Source organism: Myotis brandtii, unplaced genomic scaffold (genome assembly GCF_000412655.1).
Source record: "Myotis brandtii unplaced genomic scaffold, ASM41265v1 scaffold51, whole genome shotgun sequence".
Classification (NCBI taxonomy): domain Eukaryota; kingdom Metazoa; phylum Chordata; class Mammalia; order Chiroptera; family Vespertilionidae; genus Myotis; species Myotis brandtii.
The window spans coordinates 397,988-412,242 of record NW_005369442.1 but is presented as its reverse complement, the minus strand read 5'-3'; the positions used below and the strand labels follow the sequence as shown (position 1 = coordinate 412,242).

General features: G+C 41.9%; 1 protein-coding gene across 1 annotated transcript in view; it reads left to right on the top strand.

Annotated features, from left to right (window-relative positions):
• The first annotated feature begins 298 nt into the window (after positions 1 to 298).
• Positions 299 to 14,255, top strand: part of SCFD2 (sec1 family domain containing 2) — a 320,087-nt gene continuing 306,130 nt past the window's right edge. Inside the window, exons 1-2 of the mRNA XM_005877149.2 lie at positions 299 to 1,258; positions 3,198 to 3,366. Coding sequence (XP_005877211.1) covers positions 421 to 1,258; positions 3,198 to 3,366 — 1,007 coding nt within the window. The 5' untranslated portion in view covers positions 299 to 420. The remainder of the gene's footprint in view (positions 1,259 to 3,197; positions 3,367 to 14,255) is intronic.

Sequence of the window (14,255 nt, the reverse complement as noted above, 5' to 3'; positions counted from 1 at the left end):
AGTTTAGGTGGAGAAAGGGGCTGTACTTTTAAAGAGATATGCTCATCTCTAAGGAAGTATCAAACTTTGGATTCCCAGGGGCCGGGAAAGGTCATCTGAGCAGACAGGGAGATGAAAAGAACGTAGTTCAGCTATTCCTAGGCAGCTTCCTCCTCTCCCTCAACTTTCCAGGAATCCCGGAGCCCCGCCCACCTCTCCCCAGCCCCGCCCACCTCTTCCCAGCCCGCAGCCTTCTTACAGGAGCGGGTCTCCGGACCTGCCAATCACGCCCCGCGACGTCATCACCGTGCGCAGCCTCTGGACGAGTAGGACGCGGCCCCGCGTGTACCGAGTTGCCTGTCAAAGTCTCAAAGAGCCCAATTCCCGGAAGCTGTGAGTTCTGAGGAAAGTTTTAGTCCCTGAGTGTGCGAATCCCCAACGATGAGCGCCCCGGGAGTACAGTCCTTTACCCAGCAGGGTTGGGAGCAGGTGCTGGCCAAAGCGAAACGGGCCCTGGTCTACCTGGACGCCGCCAGCGCCGAGAGCCTGCACTGGGGCTGCGGAACCACCCGGCTCCTGGAGGCGGTGGGCGGTCCTGCGTGCCACCTGCGGGAGTTCGAGCCCCAAGCAGTGGGTGGCGGAGCTAAACAGCCCAAGGCGGTGTTTGTGCTGAGCGGCCTCCTGAAAGGCCGAACCGTGGAGACTCTACGGAACATCATCTGCCGCAGTCACTTCCAGTATTGTGTGGTGGTCACTGCCGTGGACCACGCTGTGCACCTCACGGCTAATCACGTGCCCGCGGCCGCAGCGGCTGAGCTGGAGGGGCAGCAGCCAGTATTCGAGCAACTGGAGGAGAAGCTGTGCGAGTGGATGGGCAACATGAACTACACCGCCCAGGTGCTGCACATCCCGTTGTTGCTAGCCCCTGCTGCTCCCTGCCTTGCCTTGACTCCGGCCTTTGCTTCCCTTTTCCCACTGCTACCCCAAGATGTGCATCTTCTTAATAGTGCCCGACCGGACAAGAGGAGGCTGGGGAGCCTGGGTGAGGTGGACGCCACTGCCCTGCCCCCTGAGCTGCTATTGCAGATCAGGTGCCTGGTGTCGGGCCTCAGTTCTCTGTGCGAGCATTTAGGAGTGCGGGAGGAATGTTTTGCTGTAGGCTCCTTCAGTCGGATCATAGCTGCAGATCTGGCCAATTATGCTCCTGCCAAGAACAGGAGGAAGACTTCTACGGGCAGGGCCTCCGTGGTCTTTGTGGACAGAACCCTGGATCTCACAGGTAAATGGGATTGTTGTGCAGGTCTTCATAAGCACTCCCCAAGGTTCTGGGACTTTCACTGGTTCAGCATATATTTTATCGACCTCCTACTCTTTGTCAAGTTGAGGATACAAAGATGGACTAGATGGACACAGTCTCTGATCTCACAGAGTTTATAGTCTCTCTAGAGCAGTGGTTCTTAACCTTGGCTGCACATTAGAATCACCTGGGAATCTTTTTAAAATCCTGATTTCTGGGCCTCATCCTCCGGAAATTCTGTTGCTTTGTTACGGAGGATGAGGCCCAGAAATCAGGATTTTAAAAAGATTCCCAGGTGATTCTAATGTGCAGCCAAGGTTGAGAACCACTGCCTTAGAAGCACTCATGCTGGCTCTGTCTTAAGTCACTTTTATAAGCCTGATTATTATTTTTTAAGAAGAGTATAGTTTTTGGAGTTATCTGCTTCCTGAATTTGAATTTTTGCTTGGTAATTTAAAAGTTGTGCAAGCTTGCCCGGCCTGCGTGGCTCAGTGTTAGAGTGTCGACCTATGAACCAGGAGGTCATGGTTCGATTTCGGTCAGAGCATGGTCAGGGCACATGCCTGGATTGCGGGCTTGATCCCCAGTCAGGGGCATGCAGGAGGCAGCCGATCAATGATTCTCTCTCATCATTGATGTTTCTATCTCTCCCTCTCCCTTCCTCTCTGAAATCAATAAAAAATATATATTAAAAGTTGTGTAAGCTTGAGCAAGTTACTTAAACTGAATCTTCTACTCTGTAAATGAGCATACAGTGGGGCCTTGACTTACGAGTTTAATTCATTCCGTGATGGAGCTCGTAACTCAAATTACTCGTATGTCAAATCATTAAAGTGAACGAGTGAGACACATGATGCTGGGCTGATGTTGTGGCATTCGCTGCGCCAACTAGCGGTGGGGTATCTGAAGCTGGCTCTTAACCAGAATTTTAGCTCGCAACTCAAAGCAAAAAATCGGCCGAGAGATGGCTGGTATCTCGAAAAACTCGTTAGTCGGGACACTCGTAAGTCAAGGCCCCACTGTATTAACACCTACCTATTAGAGTTGTAAGAATTAAGTGGATAATAGAGGGACGTAATAGATGTAGTATGGAGCTTAAAACCCATACATCATAAGCTCTCAATAAATGTTAGCTATTGTGATAAAGATGATGATGGTAATGAAGATGATTTCTTGAATTCTTGATTTGGTCTTTTCTATGTAGTTTTTCTGTCCAAATAATATGACATGGCAAAAAACAATAGAAAGAGATAAAGATAGAGATAGAGGACAGAGAGACATTAGGAAGCAAATGTTAATTGGCTTAAAGTGGGTAAAACAAGTAAATGTTCCAAGTCCCACCCATCATTGAAGTGAGGTCTTTCAAGCAACAATGGCTTTTGGAAAGATAACTTGGTTTCATGGGAAAAGTACTAAACTGTGTCATTGGTCTTGAATTTTAGTTTGATTCATTTAGTCATTTGTTATTACAAGAGTTACTACATGTAAAGCACCTAGAACAGTCCCTGGTACACAGGAAGCACTCTATAAATACCTCTATCATTGTAAATTGTTACCGTTCATTTATTTATTCTTTCCTTTATCTAGCAAATATTAGTGAGAACCTACTAGCTGCCAAGTTCTCTGCCAGATATGGTGACTATAGGGTGAATTAGATAAACAGTTGCCATTATGAAGATATGGATCTAGCAGAGGGGAGATCTGCTATTCCTTGTCAGGTCTGCAAGCCCTTCTTATGATCTTCATCAGTAAAATTTGGCTCTCAAATTTCAATATAGTATCATCCTATGACATCATTTACCTGGCTGACTATATGCTGATTATCCATTCAGTATTTATTGATACACACCATATCATTAAAACGCTAATTCAGCCTTTTCCTCCCATTTTATGAGTTCATATTTTCTGTCTGCTTAAACAGGAGCCGTTGGACATCATGGAGACAACTTGGTAGAGAAGATCATTTCAGTGCTTCCCCAGCTCCCCGGCCACACCAATGATGTGATGGTTAACATGGTAGAGCTCACTGCACTGCAGAATGAAGAGGAGAATCAGAATATGGTTGCACCAGGCTGTCTTGCACAATCCAAGTAGGATAAGTAGATTTTTTTCCCCTCTCCTCTTACTCTCTTCCCTTTTCTTTCTCTCCTAGAATGTTCTGTAGAGAGAAAAACAATGAAGAGTTAGTCTGGTTGAAAAATTTATTGTGGGTAGCATTTAAAAAAACCCACATTTTTTTTTCTAACCAGAATAACCATATCCAATAAACAACAATAAGCCACATGGAATTGAGTCTAGGCTTTTTCCATTTCTCTTTCTCAGTTGACTTTTCCACATGATTAAAAAACTGCCCACATAGCTATGAAACAATGCTATTGTATATATGTAAATAGTATGCTCTGGGCATTAATGGGAACAGTTTTTATTTCTGTGTATATTTTTCACATGCTTAGAGAAATTAGAGAACAAAGATGGTGTACTTTATGTTATGCAGAGTTTCAAAAATAAAAGAACATTTTTTCAGAAACAGGACAATGAAAAGATACAATAGTTACATTTTCTACTTTGTCCTTCATCAACAATTCTATGAGGAAAAAATGCATCAGAAGGGGGAAGTGTCTGAGTATCTGTTCCCCTTATCTTCATGTTTTTATTGATTTTTCACAGAGAGGAAGGGAGAGGGATAGAGAGTTAGAAACATCGATGAGAGAGAAACATCGATCAGCTGCCTCCTACACACCTCCTACTGGAAATGTGCCGCAACCAAGGTACATTTCCTTGACCGGAATCGAACCTGGGACTTTTCAGTCCACAGGCCAAGGTTCTATCCACTGAGCCAAACCGGTTAGGGCTATGTTTTTAGTTTTTATACAAAACAAAACCTTTCAACACCGTAGATTCAAATATCAACCTTAAAGGACACATTTGGAATTTCCTATCATATTTGGAATTAATTTTCAGCTCCTGAAGATTTCAACTTTTTTGTAGATTAGTAAAATTGGATGATGAGTGTGTATGACCCACTGTGGGAAGAAAACTGAAAGTTCTGTAGCCTATCTTTTGTAAGCTTATACAACAGTAAAAAAATGGGCCGTGTGCTAACTTCAGCAGCACATACACTTAGCTGTTCAGAGGCCATTCAGAAGTGAATTGCTAAGGACTTGCTGAGCCTCACTCTGGACTAGGGACTATGAAGAACATAAAAGAATATGAAATAAAATTTTTTGACCTCCAGGAACACTTTTTTGGTTGGGGTAGTCATGATTTACATATAGGTACAATTAAAAATAATGTAAATCGAGACTAATAGAGCTGCTATAGATTATGTACTTCCTACAAACAAAGTATAGGGTTAATGTAGATCAATGTGGAAGTTGTGGTGCTTGAAACAATGTCTTAAAGGATTTAAAAAGGTGAGAGGGTGCCGAAACCGGTTTGGCTCAGCGGATAGAGCGTCGGCCTGCGGACTGAAGGGTCCCGGGTTCGATTCCGGTCAAGGGCATGTACGTTGGTTGCGGGCACATCCCCAGTAGGAGATGTGCAGGAGGCAGCTGGTTGATGTTTCTCTCTCATCGATGTTTCTAACTCTCTATCCCTCTCCCTTCCTCTCTGTAAAAAATCAATAAAATATATTTAAAAAAAAAAAAAGGTGAGAGGGTCAGGGTGAGCATAGGTATGGAAACAAGACAGGGGTTGTGAGGAAGAAAGATAACCTCATTGGACCACCATTGTCATCAGCAATATTAACATTTTTTTAGGACTTACTATGTGCCAAGCACACTTCCAGGCATTTTACATTTGGGAAATCATTTAAGTTTTACAGTAAACCAGTTGAGGTAGTTTTTTTTACTCCCCCATTTTAAAGGAAAGAAAACTGAGGCAAAGAGTCAGTAAGCAACATCACTGATCAATGTTTCTCTCTCATCGATGTTTCTAACTCTCTATCCCTCTCCCTTCCTTTCTGTAAAAAATCAATAAAAAAAAAAAAGATTGTATGGCTTGGTGGAGGGGAAGTTCTTCAAAGGAAAACTGAAACATTTGACAAAAGAAGGGGAAGGGATGCTGGGCAGCGAAAACCAGTAGATGCCCCTTAATAAAAATACCACTTATAGAGTACTTATTGTGTAACAGGCATTGTTCTGATCACTTTATATATAGTAACTAGAGGCCCAGTGCACAAAATTCATGCACAGGTAGGGTCCCTAGGCCTGGCCGGTGATCAGGGCCAATCAGGTTCCCCGCCTCCCTGCCTCCTCCTCTCACTCCCTCAGTGCCCCGCTGCTGCCGCCGGTTGCCTGCCATGTTCTGCACTGTCCCCTGGTGGTCAGCGCATGTCATAGTGAGTGATCAAATTCCCGTTCTCCTGGTTGAACTCTTGAGGGGACACTTTGCATATTAGCCTTTTATATATATAGGTTTATTTAATTCTCACAACATCCCTAACATAATTACAAAAAGAACATGTGACTTCCCAGAGAAGTTTGCAAAGAGAAGAGTAGAATCCATTGTTAATGAACAGGAAAAGCAAGTAAAATTCTGACAAGTGTGGTAAAACAACTGTAAGAATCAAGATATAGCTTAGATCTACAAGTAACATTTTGTTTATGGCCTATTAAATAACTTTAACTCTTCAGTCCTCATTCTGCCCCAAGCTTAGTCATAAGCTTAAACTAAACCAGTCTTGAAATCCCATTTCCCTTGCCAGTGATTGTTTTAGAAATGGGGAGGTAACAAGTGAGTCTTCTTGGTCAGATTTCTTTGCTTCTGAAAAGAGACTCAAACAAAAGACACACTTTCCCCTTTCCCTTATCCTCCTCCCTCAATGGCCAGGACTCTGATGTAAATCCTGAAAATGCTAGGCCAACTTGCTCACATCCAGAAGTTGAAACTAACACTTGGAAGGTGGAGTGGCACGGGAGCCACAGAGAAGAGCAGCATTGGGGTTACTGTGTCTGGACCACTATCATCTATATAATAAAAGCCTAAGAGACCATTACAGTGGAACAACCAGAACGACCGGTTGCTATGATGCGCACTGACCAACATGGGGCAGATGCTCAATGCAGGAGCTGCCCCCTGGTGGTCAGTGAGCTCCCACAGGGGGAGCACCGCTCAGTCAGAAGCCCAGCTCATGGCTGGCGAGCACAGCGGCAGTGGCAGGAGCCTCTCCCACCTCCACGGCAGTGCTAAGGAGCAGCGAACTGAGCGGTAAGGAGCAGTGAGTAGGTGGGTGGTAAGGAGACAGGGGTCCTGGACTGCAAGAGGGATGTCCGCCTGCTAGCTTAGGCCTAATCCCCAGGAGTGGGCCTAAGCCGGCAGGCGGACATCCCCCAAGGGCTCCTGGACTGCCAGAGGGCACAGGCCAGGCTGAGGGACACCCCCCCCGAATGCATGAATTTTGTGCACCAGGCCTCTAGTGTAGTATAGTTACTTATTGTTTAAGCCAAATTGAGTTGCTGTTTTCTATTACTTTGTAACCAAAGGCATCCTAACTGACACATTTTCTATACCTCATTATTTCATCTATAAAATGAAGGCATTGGCCTAGATGACTTATAAGGCTCTTGGATTTAAAATAAAAATTCTTCCTAACTGTGCTCCATTTATGACTCAGCTCTGCCTCTGAGCACTTACAGTTAAATTCTTTCATATACATTTTCCCCTCTAGCTCTTCATTTACAGCGGGTGCCTTTTCCTCTCAGATTCTGAGTGAGTGTTGTCATGGAAAATGTGCTTTAAGTGCCACCCAAGTTTGAGAGTGTGTTCATAAATGTCAAAGGTGGTGATGGGTTCTAGAATGCCAGAAGCCAGTCCATCCTTGCTGCTTGACACAGTCGCTGCAGGGCCTGCTGGGGTTGGACCCAACACTAGAAAGATCTGAATAAAAAAGAAAGCTTTAATGAGAGCAGGTTGGTGAAATAGACCAGAAATCAGGTTGCAGAAGATAAAGAGATGGATGGTGAAAAAATTATAAGCAAATAAAGGTCTAAAACAGAGAGCAAATGGATAGTTGCCGGGGGCAGGGGAGGGGGGGCGGGCGCGCGCGCAGTTGGGGCATGGATGAAAAAGATGAAGGGGAATATAGTCAATAATATTGTGATAACTTTGCATGGTGAACAGATGGTGACTAGATTTAGTGTGGTGATCTCATCTTAATATATATATAAATGTCAAATCACTGTTGCATACCTCAAACCAATATAATATTGTATGCTAGCTACTCAAATAAATAAAATAATAAGTTAGGAAAAAAGCAATAACTGAGAGAAAATGGTAGTTTTTACAATTTTTATTTTTACAATTGCTTGGAAACTGAGGGGATTGCACTAATTAATTGCTTTGCAAAAGAGAAATTGAAATAAATTCAGCTTTCCTAGCATATAATGTACTTCTATCAAAATAACAACCACTGCTACTGCTTCCAACACCACCCCTGGAAACTTCTCAGTGAAATGAATGTGAGGATAAAAAGTTAGTACTAAAATGCAAAACAGATGGGTGCTTGGCAATAAATAATGTTCCTGCAATGGAATAATGTTTAAAAAGCAAATCTCCATCTGTGACATCAGCCTTGATAATAAAAATTTATTTCTGCCCTGGCCAGTGTGGCTCAGTTGGTGGAGTATCATTCCATACACCAGAAGGTGGTGAGTTTGATTCCTGGTCAGGGCACATGCCAGGTTGTGGGTTCGATCCCCAATCGGGGTGCATGCTGGAGGCAACCGATGATGTTTCGCTCTCACATTGATGTTTGCCTCTCTCTCTCTTCCTTCCTTCCTCTCTCTAAGTTAGATTAAAAATATTATTTTTAATATCTTATAGAAGGCTGTTTGTAATTATAGCCATTGAAGGTACTGCCAATGCAAATGAGAAATTGATAACTTAAATGCATTATCACATGGCTTTCCAGTCCCTGTCCATTGGTCACAGAATTATGTGGAATATTTTATTCAAGAAGGAGGCAGAATCTTTTCTGTTCTTATCTTTTCCTTCTGTTTAATAGATATATATTATTGATTTCAGAGAGGAAGGGAGAGGGAGAGAGAGATAGATACATCAATGATGAGAGAGAATCATTGATCGGCTGCTTCCTGCACTCCCCCTACTGGGGATTGAGCCCGTAACCCAGGCATGTGCCCTTGACCGGAATTGAACCCGAGACCCTTCAGTCCGCAGGCCGACACTCTATCCACTGAGCCAAACCAGCTGGGGCTTCCTTCTGTTTAAGTGGGTTTCATTCTCTGCCCCATCTCCATTCTCTGTAAACGATTGCTCTTTCAGTTCCTTAGGTACCCTTAGCCTGATTCTCTGCCTGTATTTACTATGTCTGTGTTTGGTGTCCCTGGCTCTGGCCTAACACTGCACCCCTGGGGCTACTGGTTCTGTTCTGTGCAGGGCCCACTTCTCCTCCCATAGCCTATAAGACTGTGTGTCAGCAGCTTTCAGATTCCTCTCTGACCTCATCTCTTATTCTCTTCCTTTCTGTCTTCTTTCGAACCTAGTGGCTTTCTTTCCCCCTAATAGGGCACTCACTGCCTGCCACAGGACACTTACTCTTGCTGTTCCTTCTGCCTAGATCGTTCTTTTTTTTAAAAAATATATTTTATTGATTTTTTACAAAGAGGAAGGGAGAGGGATAGAGTCTCTGTATCCCTTTTCCAAACCTTCATGCTCTAATTTGTTACACTGTGGGTCAGGCATTGACTCTAGATCCAATAAACTATCCACAGGACAAAGAGGAACAGTAGATCACAGAGCTACTAAAGTGGAAGCTAAATTCATCCTTTTAGTAAGGGTTTTGGGTTTTTTTTTTTTTTTTTTTTACTTTTTAGGTAAAAATTACAAATTAAGTAGAAGAAAGGCCTACCTCTTCTCAGCATACAGCTGTTATATTTAACTTTTTTGAGTCAGTCTAAAGATCATCTGGTCTCAGTTACAGGGTTAGAAAACAGAATTAATGAGTAATTTGTGGGGGAGAAGTAAAGCAGAGTTCTTTTCTAAAAATGAGGGGATAAGTGTTCACTAGGAGTAGTTAAATAATTCAATATGCCAGAGACATTTAAGTTATGTTTCTTAATAAAGAATTATGTTTAATAGTCAATTGTGTTCAAAAACATTGAAATGCATATTGAGAAAAGAAGGTTTGAAGGTAGAAATTCTTGTACTATAATTTCTCATGTATTGCAACTCAGTTATGGTGTTAGAGAATGTGCAGGCCACCCCCAGAATCTTTTTCACATTGAAACATTTTAAATGGTTTGTGGTCTGTGTTGTAAGAAGACTGAACTCTGGGTCATTGTGGCTTTGGGATACATAATTTAAATGGAAACTATGGCTCCTTTAAACAAAGCCAAGAGTCCTCTGAAGTTAGCTAAATGGAAAAGAAAAAATGGAAAGACTTATTACACTTGAGTGACAAGTTCCTAATTAGATTGATGTTCATTGCCAAGCAAAAGTCAACAAGTCCAAAAATTTAACTCCTATTGGGTTAATCAACCACAACCTTTATTGGGGTGCTTCTGAGTCTTATGTTGTATAGACCAGAGGGTATTGAACAGCACACCAGGATTGTCCCACAGCTCTGACTACAGTTCTCTCTTCTGACACCTGCTGGTGTTCTTGCCTGAGGGCCCTTTTCTGTCCTTTTACTCTGCCTTCTAATAACAGTGTGGGATAATGACTGGTGGTGGGGTAGCTGGGATCAACAGAGTGCTGGTAGGTGTCCTAGCAGAACTGGAAGGAGTACAAAGGAAGAACTAAGAACAAGGCTATGGTTTTAGCATTAAAAGAAGGCATTTTGGGGGCCCAAGGCAGGGGAGGTCTGAAATCCTGGAAGTCTATTTGGGTAAAATGTCATGGGTAGGAATATGAAAGTAAACCCTTTGAGCATGTAAATGTGTGTTGTAATTTATCCAAAATATAGCCCTAGCCAGTTTAGCTCAGTGGATAGAGCCTGGGTCTGCAGACCAAAGGATCCCGGGTTTGATTCTGGTTAAGAACACATACCTCGGTTGCAGGCTTCTCCCCAGCCTGGTCTCTAGTTGGGGCATGTGCAGGAGGCAACCAATCGATGTGTTTCTCTCATATCGATATTTCTTTCTCTGTCTTTTCCTCTCTCTAAAAATCAATGGAAAAATATCCTTGGGTGAGGATTAAACAAACAAACAAACAAAAAACCCACAACAAAATATATATTTATTGACTACTCTGTGCCAGACACTTGATGAAGACAAGATCTTTGCTTTCATGAAACTTGTTCTAATGGGGGAGACAGACAACAAACAGATATATATTATGTCAGCCGGGGATAAGTGCGATGAAGCAGATAAAAATTAAGGGAACCAAGAGTGACTAGGGATTTGGGGTGGTGAAAAAGTATATGGGGGAGGTAGAAAAGGCATTTCTAAGGAGATGTCCTTCAAACAAAGACCTCAGTGAAGCTGAATCAGGGGCTCAAACATTCCAGCCTTGGAAAAGAACTAGTTCAAAGATAACATGTGGTATAAATTTGAGTTTCCCTAATGGCTAATGATGTTGAACATCTTTTCCTCTACTTGCTTTCCATATGAATAGACTCTTAGATAACATATCTCTTCACTCTTTTGCCAATTAACTAATTAGATTATTTTTACTATTGAGTTTATATAAGCCTTTGTCAAATATTTTTTCTATTCTGTAGCTTCTCTTTCCACCTTCTTAACAGGACCTTTGTGCAAGGTAAAATTTTTTTAACTTTGATGAAGTTCAGTGTGGGGGGCCCTATTCAGAGTTAGCCAGATGCTCAAGGCCACTCTGAGGTTTGGAATCTTAATCAGGGTGTCCAAGGACTACACACAGGTGCAAGAGCAAGGCCACAATAATCTGTAAGTACACTGTGCAAGTGTGCCCTTCTATAACCCAAAAGACTGATGTCAGTATTTGGAAAGAAGCCTCTTTTGTCTAAGTAGTATGACGTTGTTACTGACCAGTCAGTACGGGGCTGCATTCTAGGGAAGATGTATTACTGATCAGCTGGTGCTGCTGCTTAGAGAGGTTATAGCTTTAAGGATGGCTCTTGTATAGCTCCTATGTTGGAGGCTACTATGTAGGAAAGATGTATTGTTACCTAACTGGTGTGTGGCTAACCGCTGTATGTAATTTGCTTTGAAGAACTGTTTTGTGTAGTGGCTCCTTGTTAGCAATCACTACTTGGCCACTGGCTTCTACAATGAAGACTCTCTTATATATTAGAGAGGTTATAGCTTTAAGGATGGCTCTTGTATAGCTCCTATGTTGGAGGCTACTATGTAGGAAAGATGTATTGTTACCTAACTGGTGTGTGGCTAACCGCTGTATGTAATTTGCTTTGAAGAACTGTTTTGTGTAGTGGCTCCTTGTTAGCAATCACTACTTGGCCACTGGCTTCTACAATAAAGACTCTCTTATATACCTACAACTTCTCATGGCCTCTCTGTCACCAAACGCCTGGCATCCCATCCAGTCCCTGGCAGAGGGGCTCAGACCCGATAGTTGGCGTAGTGAGGAGGGATGAAGGACCTGTACTCCAACAGTTGGTGTAGTAGGGCAAGATAAAGGAACTGAGTTCCAACAATTGGCCTAGTTGGCAGGAAGAAGGACCTGTGCTTCCAACAAGGGTACAGCAAGCAGGGTTCAAGGAGGAACTTACTCTGACACTTGGTGCTGTGAGCAGGATTCAGAAGTACGTGTGGGTTTGAGGAGCGAGTGTTCCCACATTCTATTATCAATTTTTCCTTTTATAGATTGTTTAAGATTATTAAGAACTCTGTCTGCCTAACCCTAGATTCTGAAGATTTTTCTATAATTTTCTTTCTAAAAGTTTTATAATTTTATATTTTACATTTAAGTCTATGATTTATTTTTAGTTAATTTCTTTAACATGTTTAAGACATATTGAGATCATTTTGGTTGTTGTTTATGCATATCCAATTACTCCAGGACCATTTATTTTCCCGTCATTGAATCACTTTAGCACCTTTAACAAAAATCAGTTGCGCATAGCCTGGCTGGTGTGGCTCAGTTGAGCGTTGTTCCATGCATCAAGAGGTCACCACTTTGATTCCCGGTCAGGGCACATGCCTGAGTTGCAGGCTTGATCCCCCAGAAAGGGCATGCAGGAGACAGCCTATTGATGGTTCTCTCTCATCAGTGTTTCTTTCTCTCTATCCCTCTCCTTTCCTCTCTCTCTCTAAGTCAGTAAAAACATATTTTAAAAACATCAGTTGAGCCCACCTGGCGTGGTTCTATTCCCAGTCACGGCATATGCCCAGGTTGCAGGCTTGATCCCCAGTGTGGGGCATGCAGGAGGCAGTTGATCAATGGTTCTCTCTCATCATTGATGTTTCTCTCTTCCTCTCCCTTCCTCTCTGAAATCAATAAAAATATATTTTAAAAAATCAGTTGAGCATATTTGCTTGGACCTGTTTTTGGGTTCTATATTCTGATCTGCATATTTATCACTATCAATACTACACAATATTAGTTTCTATAGCCGTACAAAAAGTCTCAAAGTTAGGTAGACTGATTCCTCCATTTTAACTTCTTTTTCACAATTGTTTTTATATAGTTCCTTTGCCTTTCTATATAAAATTTAGAATAAACTTATCTATATCTCTAAAAAATATTGCTGTGATTTTTATAGAAATGATATTAACCTTATCAGTTAGGGGGGAATTGACATCTTTCCTTTGAGTTTTGCACCCATGTCTTGATGTGCCTCTATTTATTTATTTATATTATCTTTGATCTTTTTTAAAATCAGTGTTTTATACTTTTTAGTATACAGGTCCTGTTTGTTTTGTTAAGTTTACATGTTAAGTATTTCATTTTTTTTGAGTGATTGTAAATGTTACTGTAAATTAATTATCTGTGTCCACATGTTCATTGATAGTATAAAGAAGTACAATTGATTTTTGTCTTGTATACTGCAACCTTGTTGAATTTACTTACTAGTTCTAGGAGTTTATCTGTTAGATTCCTTGGAATTTTTGATTAAGACAGTTATGTTACCTGCAAATAGAATCTTATTTATTTACTTATGATCCATACGTCTTTTATTTTCTTTTTAGTCTTATTGCCCTGGCTAGAACTTCCAGTATTAGGTTGAATAAGAATGATAAGAACAGATATCCTCGCCTTATTCTCAATCTTAGGGAGAAGGCATTCAGTCTTTTACCATTAAGAATATAATGCTAGCTGTATATTTATTTATGTTTTTTTGAAGATGCTCTTTATTTATTAAGGAGGTGTCCCTCTAGTTCTATTTCTCTGAATAGAGAATTGGTGTTAAATTTTGTTAAAGCCTTTTCTGCATCAGTGATATGATCATGTGATTTTTGTTTTCTTTAGCTTGTTAACATGGTGGATTACACTAATGGGATTTTTTAAAATCCTCACTGGAGGACATTTTTTCCATTGATTCTCAGAAAGAGTGGAAAGAATCGGGGGATGGGAGAAGAGAGAGAAAGAGACAGAGAGAGATTGATTGGTTGCCTCCCACCTGACAGGGCCGGGGATCAAGCCCTTGAATGGAAATCAAACCTGCGGCCTTTCAGTATGTAGGCCGATGCTCAAACCACTGAGCAAAACCGGCCAGGGCTGCACTGATTGATTTAAACAAGCCTTGATTCATGAATAAACTCCACTTGGTTATGGAGTATAATTCTTTTTCTGTATTGTTGAATTCTGTTTGCTAATATTTTATGTATTGTGTTCTATTTGCTGATATTTTGTTAAAGATTTTTGCATCCACATTCATGGTAATACTAGCTTCATAAAATGAATTAAGAAGTATTCTCTTATGCCGAAACTGGTTTGGCTCAGTGGATAGAGCGTCGGCCTGCGGACTGAAGGGTCCCAGGTTCGATTCCGGTCAAGGGCATGTACCTGGGTTGCGGGCACATCCCCAGTGGGAGATGTGCAGGAGGCAGCTGATCGATGTTTCTCTCTCATCGATGTTTCT